At 39.1% G+C, this 9,135-nt stretch overlaps 1 protein-coding gene across 3 annotated transcripts in view; it reads left to right on the top strand.

Moving 5' to 3' along the window:
• Nucleotides 1–9,135, top strand: part of LPAR1 (lysophosphatidic acid receptor 1) — a 133,919-nt gene that overhangs the window by 73,393 nt on the left and 51,391 nt on the right. For all 3 annotated transcript variants that reach the window (XM_029921079.1, XM_029921082.1, XM_029921080.1), the window contains exon 3: nt 6,039–6,786. In XM_029921079.1, the coding sequence (XP_029776939.1) occupies nt 6,039–6,786 (748 nt within the window). The remainder of the gene's footprint in view (nt 1–6,038; nt 6,787–9,135) is intronic.

Raw genomic sequence — 9,135 nt, forward strand, 5'->3', positions numbered from 1 at the left:
CCCACTTTGGACTTCTGGCCTCAGGGCTATAAAATAATTCATTTAAGCTACTAAACTGATGGTTGTTTGTCACAGCAGCAATAGGCAACTATTATAATCTCTGTAGAGTTTTTACTGTTTTTTTTTGTTTTGTTTTCCTTTCGGACTTTGTGATGTCTCATCTTATTTTCAGTGCTAGTACCCTAACAAAGTACATTGAGACTGCAAATCAGAAATATCCTATAATTCAATCTTTTTCTTTTTAAACATCTCTCCCGCCCCTCCCCCCATAAATCTGCTTCAAGGGGAGGTGTTTTCCGTTCTTCAGAATGATCCTCTCCTTTGAGGTTGCACTTTTGTCTTATTGTATTTGATATGTTCTTGCTGTTTGCTGTGTCATTATAGGCATGACTACCTGAATGGGTTGTAGTCCAATCAGTAAAGTTAGATTCTCCCAGAGCTTAATATGGGTTTCAGCCTAGGTCCCTTGGGTCCTGAAGAAGTAAGAAGGCCTGTGGCCATTACCCTGTTGGTGGCTCTGCAAGGCTCTCCTTCACTTACTCTCCAGCCCTGCTTCCTTTCGTAAATGAGGAGAGAGGGGATTTAATTCTCCTTTCAGTTCAATCCTGTTATACTAAGCCTAGCTGACCTTCCTCTATTCCTCAGGTATATTCTGCCCTTATTACATTAATCCCAGGTGCATTTTGTACTGCCTTAATATTTAGCTGGCAATGTTTATGCAATATAAAGTTCTTACCTAGAATTCTCTTAGTATAGACCTTTAAATCTGAGATTAACCTTATGTAGAATTTAGCTCAATCTTATTTCATGGATGTTAAATAACCATGTAAGTTATGTCATTAAATGTGGTATGTTTTTTTTTATTTAAGTAGTTTATTGTCAAATTGGTTTCCATACAATACCCAGTGCTCTTCACCACAAGTGCCCTCCTCCATCACCTCCACCTCTCTTCCCCCCTCCCCTTTCCCCTTCAACCCTCAGTTCATTTTCAGCATTCAGTAGTCTCTCAAGTTTTGCATCCCTCTCTCTCCCCAACTCTCTTTCCCTCTTCCCCTCCCCCTGCTCCTCCATTAGGTCTCTCCTATTCTGTCAGACCTATGAGTGCAAACATAGGGTTTCTGTCCTCTGCCTGACTTATTTCGCTTAGCATGACACCCTCGAGGTCCATCTACTTTGTTACAAATGGCCAGATTTCATTCTTTCTCATTGCCATGTAGAACTCCATTGTGTATATATATAAATGTGGTATGTTTTTAACTATTCAGTTTGTGAAGGCTCAGAGATGGCGGAAGATTTGGTCACATGCCATTTGCTAATGCAACATGTGGGATTCCACTAGTGAATACCTGTCAGCTTTACTCTTCTTAACATTTTGTGGCTTAAAAAGACAATTTGCACTTTTTTATGTTTTTATCCTTAATTGTTTAGTTTTTCTAAGTCGAGAAAAGTGAAGAAGCTGCACATACCACCACTTGACTTTGTTAACAATTGGTGTGCAGAAGTTGGGATGCTGTGAAGTACTATGTGCTTGGTATTTGGTTTAAAAATGTAGGTGTTCAGAAAAAGCAAATGGCTATAGGAGCTAAAGGAAAGAAGATCGCCTTACATTTATAGTTAGAATATATATTTTGTATATTGTGTATCCTTTGCAGAAAGGAAATTCATGAAGTATAAACATTTCTGGAATTATCTTTAAGTGATTAATGCAACCTTTATATTTAGCATTTAATCTGTCTAATGATTGGATGCTATACACCAATGAACAAGGAGGTTAGAATCTCTGTTCTCATAGGGTTATAGCCCAGGATGAGGAAGAGTTGATTGAGCAATTATTATATGGTGTGGAAGTGCCATTGTGGGATAAAAACAGGGAATTGTAGTAGAAAACATCTCGCCTAGACTTGGGAATGAGAAGTTGAGTAGAAGGAATAACCTTTCAACTGAACAGAAAATGAGAAAAAGGGAGCCAGGTTAAAATAGAGGGAAGATTGTTTTGGGAGTCAAAGTGTGGTGCCTGGACCACCAGCATCAGTATCGCCTGGAGCCCCACTTCACATCTGCTAAATCAGAAATTTTCAGAATATGGCCAGCAATCTGTACTTTATAATCCCTCCAATCTGTGTTTTGATATAGAAAACCACTGCTCTGAGAACCAGAGATGAGAGAGAGCACAACACATGACATAGAGCTGAAGCAGGGTTGGAAGTCATTAATAGTTTGAGTTGAGGCTGGAGGGCAGGTGAGTCCTGATAAGGTGGTTGAAGAGTTTAGATTTTTAATGTAAGTGCACTTGTAAGCCATGGGGGCATTTTCAGTAGGAAAACCGCTTGGTCAACTTTGTGTTTTAGGAAGATCACTAGAGAGGAGATTGGCGCTGGGTAGAAAGCACGCTTAGTAATCCACTTGTGACCATGAAGATGGAATAAACTGTATAGGAAGGAGAATATGCAGTGTTTGGTTATTAAGTGATGAGAATGAGAGGAGAAAGAATTCCTAGGTTTAGCCCTCTGGCCACTGGGGAGATAATGGTTCTCCGGCTTCTAGAATAGAGAAGATAGCAGGTAGGGTTTCTAGCAGGTTGGGGATCATAAGGAAAATTATGACTTTGAGTTTAGTTTTGAGCACAGACACTGAGTACTGAGTACCCTATGGGGTAGTCAGTCAGAGATACCTACCAGTAGGCAACTTGATATTTGGCTAGATCTTAGGAAAAAAGTATGTGTTAAATATGGGAGTATTGGTGGTATATAGGATAAATGGAATCTTGGGGGACATATTAGAAAATTCAGTGAAAGTGTGTTGCCTGAGTATATAACCATTGCAGAAAGATCAGTATTGTGCAGAGCATGGGGAACCCTCAGAAATAACTGAGAAGGATCAAAACCCAGGAGAACATGATGTCATGAAAGCCAAAGAAAGAATTATCTGAAAAGGGCTTCTCAGTCATGTATTCAATGCTCTGAAGACAAGATTGGTGTTACTTTGGGAAGTTATATGGAAGTAAAGAATTTAATAGAGTGGATTTGATGGAGGGGTTGGGGTAGAAGCCCTACTATAGTTACTTGAGATGTTGGTGAGAGATGAAGCAGTTGGCTGTGAAGGAGAAAAAAGATCAAAGCTGCAAGGTCAAATGGGGTCATGACAGACCTCTCTCTCTCTCTCTCTCTCTTCTTTCTCTTTTTCTTCCTCTTTCTCTCTTTCTCTCTCTCTTTCATTTTCTGGCGGAGACTAAACTTAGTTGAATGAAAATAAGAAAGATTCGGGGTAAGAGACAGAGAAAGAGGAGTGAGGGAGAATTGGAGATACAAGGAGGAGAAAGGAAACAATTTATAAAACAAAGTTCTTGAAATAGTAGGAATTCATAACACTTGGATGATAAAAGGTATACCCCTTCCATTGTAGAAAGGATGGACTCTTGACTAGGAGATTTTGTGGGTTTTTGGGCGGGAGAAGGGTGAAGGAGTCCAGTCTGATGATGTCTGTTTTCCTCCTGTGGCAATTGCTGTGAAAAGAAGGAAGATGGGGCTCGAAAGAGAATAGCAGGTGAGCTTACGTCAGTCACTATGGAGAAGATAGAGAACGATAATTAGGGGGACGTCAGACTTCTTGTGCTACTGAAGTCTCAGATGAGGCGAGACTTAGGAATTTATGTCAGAAGCCATCTGTAAGATGTGTGGATGTTCTCTTATGTTGCTCAGAAGTCTCGGTGTGCATGTGGAAGTGCCAACCGATTGCACTCACCCAAGACTGGTGCTGCTTCAAGAGATTGTTATGGAAATACTTCAAGGCAAGTAGATCAAAAGAGAAAGGTCTCTTCTTCCTTATCTGAAGTTACAAAATTCAAGAAGGTCTGAAAACTGAAGATTTTTTTTTTTCAGAAGTCACCTAGTGGCAAAGCCTGCTCAGAATGAATTTATTTGAGGCCATTTATAACCCTTATCAAATTTAATGTGTATGTATGTGTATGGTGTGTGTGTATATATATATCCATATATATATTCATGCATTTTGCTTTAGAAAATAGCATGTGTGATTATGAAATGATGCTCTAAAAATAGCATGTGTGATTATGAAATGATGCTCTAAATTTTGATGGGGATGTTACATCATCTAAGGATGATCTGTGTACCTGTTCTTAAAACCAAACAAATTCTGAATTCTGAAGGACAACTGACTTCAGAATCTTCAAGGAGAGGATGTGTTCCTGTGTTAGCAATAAAGAGGCTGAAACATATACTATGAAATCTAAGCCATATAAAGAAAAAAGGGGAGATGGGGAGGGTAATTCATTAGGCAAAGGTAGGATACATAAGGAAAAAGATGACTTCACAGAACTGTTGTGTTGGGGATCAAGTGAGACAATTGGAAGAACCAGAAGTGTGGTGAGTAATTAAATGTATAATTTATTTCCAAAGGGAAACAGTGCTGAGTGGTTGAGGGTGTGACCATGGGAGTGGGCAGCTAAGTTGTAATGGAATAGAAGGTCATTAGAGATGAGGTCAAGACACTGAGAGGTAAGAAAATTACATGAAATAGCCAGAGTCCTGGCAAGATTTGGAGTGGAATGGACACTACAAGCCAGGTTCTCAGATCTCCAGTGAATGAAACTTTTTGGGATGTATATCATATACCAAGATGTGTAAGACAAGGTCTTTTTTTCCTCTCTTGGGCCATGATCTCCTTAAGAAACAGGTATAAATAATAATGTATGTGGTAAGTGTAATGACAGAAACATGATCTAAAGGCTATTAAAGTCTAAATGAGAGACTCTAAATGTCTGGACAAGTCAGAAGACTAACCGTTTAATGAACATTTCACAGTGTTCCAGAATGTTCAGTGTTCCGTAAACATTTATGCACAACCTCTGGATATTCAGTGGAACATTTGGTCAAAAACAGCAGTTGAAACTGTTGTATTTGCTAAGTCATTTATTAAATGTACAAGATAAAAAGGATGTGAGCTGCCTTAAATAATTTTTGATTCTAGGAGTCTCAGACAAACTGAAGGCTTCAGGCAAAGTGGTTTATTGTTTTTGATGTGTAACTTTCTCATGTCTCCTTTATGTTACTTTTTCTAATTTTGTTTTAATAGTTTTATTGACTACCTATATTCTGTTATAATCTTGCTCAGTTCTTTTTTTTTGGATTCAAGTGAGTATAATTAATAAATGAATCTATTATAGTTGATGTTGCAAAATAAGAAAACATACAATAAAATATTTCTAAAAAATATTTCTCTAAAATATTTCACATTTTAGAGAAACTTGAAGCACCTTTCACTTTTTGTAAAACGGTGTCAAAGTGTCAACTTCTCTTTGGAGGTTACATTAGGTAACATATTTCTTATGTGCTCCCAAAAGTAAAACGTCCTCCAACGTCATAGATTGGTTGACAAAGGCTATTCTGGGGATAAGGAGTCATGGGGGTAGACAGTGCTGACCACAGGAATGTCGAACAGCAGATGCTGGCTTTGGACTAAGAAGCTTTGATGCTGAGTGACCTCTCTGAAATGTTGGTACTGATGGTCTTTGTGGGGACTTGCATTACCAAAATGTTCGTTACTGATGGAACATACAATGTGAGAACAAAGATGCAGAATAATAGGGCAATAATACCCTATCTGTAAACCAACTATATTTACAGATTCCCTAAATAACAGGTCAAAATAGGTTTTACTATGGTAAATATTCCAATTGCAATTCTCTGCAAAGTTTTCATCTGTCTCGTGTATTTTAAGCAAGATTTCTGGGCCATGTGGCTTTTCTAGTAGACTTCAATGACATGCAGCCACCAAGCACAGACCTTGTCATTTATTTAACTCCAACTGTCTTTAATCTTAAGGATGGTAATACAGTGAAAAGCCTTGGGATTTCAACATAATAATAGAATGTTATGCAGGGTCAGATTTTTCAAATTCTTTGTTGTTGTTGTTGTTGTTTGTTTGTTTTTTGGCCACATTTACCATACTATACATCTTTAAATTTGAGCCTGTGGTTTCTTCTTTCTTTCTTTTTCATCTTTTCTTCCCTTCTCTTTTAGTTCACAGCCATGAATGAACCACAGTGCTTCTACAATGAGTCCATTGCCTTCTTTTATAACCGGAGTGGAAAGTATCTTGCCACAGAATGGAACACAGTCAGCAAGCTGGTGATGGGACTTGGAATCACAGTTTGTATCTTCATCATGTTGGCCAACCTACTGGTCATGGTAGCAATCTATGTCAACCGCCGCTTCCATTTTCCTATTTATTACTTAATGGCTAATTTGGCTGCTGCAGACTTCTTTGCTGGGTTGGCTTACTTCTACCTAATGTTCAACACAGGACCCAACACTCGGAGATTGACTGTCAGCACGTGGCTCCTCCGCCAGGGCCTCATTGACACCAGCCTGACAGCGTCTGTGGCCAACTTACTGGCTATTGCAATTGAGAGGCACATTACAGTTTTCCGCATGCAGCTCCACACACGGATGAGCAACCGGCGGGTCGTGGTGGTAATCGTGGTCATCTGGACGATGGCCATCGTTATGGGTGCCATACCCAGTGTGGGCTGGAACTGCATCTGCGATATTGAAAATTGTTCCAACATGGCGCCCCTCTACAGTGACTCTTACTTAGTCTTCTGGGCCATTTTCAACTTGGTGACCTTTGTCGTCATGGTGGTTCTCTATGCTCATATCTTTGGCTATGTTCGTCAGAGGACTATGAGAATGTCTCGGCATAGTTCTGGACCCCGGCGGAATCGGGATACTATGATGAGTCTTCTGAAGACTGTGGTCATTGTGCTTGGTAAGTTTTATCTTCACTGTTAAACTTAATTTGCAGATTTTCAGTGTCTTAATATAAACCATATTAATTTAGGATAATGGTAGACAACAAATGAGCATTCACCGTGTGTGTGTGTGTGTGTGTGTGTTTGTATGTATTCAGGAATTATAAGGGGATGAGGCGCTTTATAACAAATGACTGTGGTGAAGTCAGCACACAAGTCTTCCTACAATTACAGAATTGGTTTTAAGAAAATGTCTCAGTGATGTGCTCTAAAGGATGATGTGTAGGAGGCCATAAATGAGTTTGGCTATCAAATATTGAAAATACCAGCTTTCAGTAGGTTTCCATACAGCCCAAATTATGTAACTTTTGCCTTGTGCTCTTTTAATTCCAGGTTTTCTGATAGAAAGTGTTTTTATGTAATATGACTATGCTTTCATGAGTAGTCATGAGAAATTAATTTTTTTGAGACGATTTCTAAATAAGCTATCTTTCACATTCTGTAGTTGTTGCTACATACATGGAAGTAAACATATCAAGTTTTTGTATAGGTTTGCTGCACAAAATGGATTGGAATTAATAGCATTCTGTGACCATCTTTATAAAAACTTATGTTTTATTCACTAATTTTGCTGTTAGTGGTGGAAATTAATTCATATTTCAAGGTGAAGAGCAGGATTTTATTCTTTCACATACACTCAGATAACTTTTGCCTTTATTGTTTTTCTTAGATGTAAACTCATGGTAATGACCAGAGGAATGTATTTATTCATTTCTGTACTCAGAAAATAGTTATGAGCACCTAAGAAGTTCCAGGCCATGCACTGGTCCCTGGCAATGTAACCAAGAAGAAGACAGGCATAGAAACTTTCTTTTCCTTTTTTTAAATGTTTATTTATTTATTTTTAAGAGAGAGAGAGTGTGTGTGAGCACAAGTGGGGGAGGAGCAAAATGAGGGAGTGCTACACAGAATCCAAAGCAGGCTCCAGGCTCTGAGCTGTCAGTGCAGAGCCTGACATGGGGCTTGAACCCATGAACCCTGAGATCATGACCTGAGCCAAAAGTCAGATGCTTAAGTGACTGAACCACCCAGGTACCCCCAGAACATTTTTTTATGTTTGTTTATTTTTGAGAGAGAGAGCGTGCGTGAGAGAGAGAGAGAGAGAGAGAGAGAGAGAGAGAGAGAGAGAGCGAGCATGCGCGCACAAGCATGAACAGGGAAGGGGCAGACAGAGTGGGAGACACAGAACCCGAAGCAGGCTCCAGGCTCTGAGCTGTCAGTGCACAGCCTGACATGGGGCTCAAACCCACAAACTGTGAGGTCATGACCTGAGCTGAAGTCCGATGCTTAACTGACTGAGCCACCCAGATGCCCGCCCCTCAGGACATTTCTTTTTAAGCTTAGAGTACCTGTTTTAAAAGTACACCCAGTGAGAATTTGTTAAAATAATTACCCTATTGAATTACATTTTCTCCATAGACTACATTCAGGCTAATGTGTGATCTCAATTTAAAAATATTTTTTAAAATCTTCAGCATTTCACCTTTTCCCATGGAAATTCAGTGGAAAGTTCCTCTAATGCTCCGTGTTCCAGTTTGTAAAGCAGTGTGAAATGAATGTATCCCGGGATTGTGTGGCTTCTCTGAAACTCTGGGGGTTCTATTAATTTTAGTCACTGGAAAGAGAACCCTAATTATGGCTAAATAAACTAGCATTCTGGTTGATGCATCAGTCCCATCTATTTTGGTGAAAGTGAACGCAACCAGACAGGTCATATCTGAGTTTCCTGCTTGTGACCCTTCAGTAGGTAGACCTGGAAGATCAAACACAAAACCTTGACATTGCTGACACAACTGAGGCCCTGTTTTAGTTTACCGTGGATGTTATTTTTGTGTGAAATTAAATAACGTGAGATAGTTTACTTCTGTCTTTACTCAAATATTTATTTACTGATGTTCTGCATGTTGGTTGAAACTTTTCCTGTGGGTGTACTTTTTCTATTACTGTATCAAGTGCTGCTGATAGTTCATAGAACCTGTGTTCATACAACTGGTAAAAAAAAAAAATGACTTCTGAACTTGGACTATGAAACTGCCAAGTCTTGTTTTAATTTTGCCCTTTGTATAATGCCTGACCCATTGTGATATGTAGTAAGCTTTAATAATTCATATAGAATTAACTTTTATGCCTCATTGGATTATTTTACAGGCTAACCGAGAATTATTTTGAGTGTTTATGGGGCAACAATTTCAGTGTAGATCTGCCCTAAGTGCCCCTTCCACCTCACTGTGCGAACCCCAAACATGAAAATAATAGAAATAATGTTGCCCCCTGAGGTTTAAACTAGTAGCTTTTATAGAGATAGA

The sequence above is a fragment of the Suricata suricatta genome, chromosome 13 (assembly GCF_006229205.1).
Source record: "Suricata suricatta isolate VVHF042 chromosome 13, meerkat_22Aug2017_6uvM2_HiC, whole genome shotgun sequence".
In the NCBI taxonomy this organism is placed as follows: domain Eukaryota; kingdom Metazoa; phylum Chordata; class Mammalia; order Carnivora; family Herpestidae; genus Suricata; species Suricata suricatta.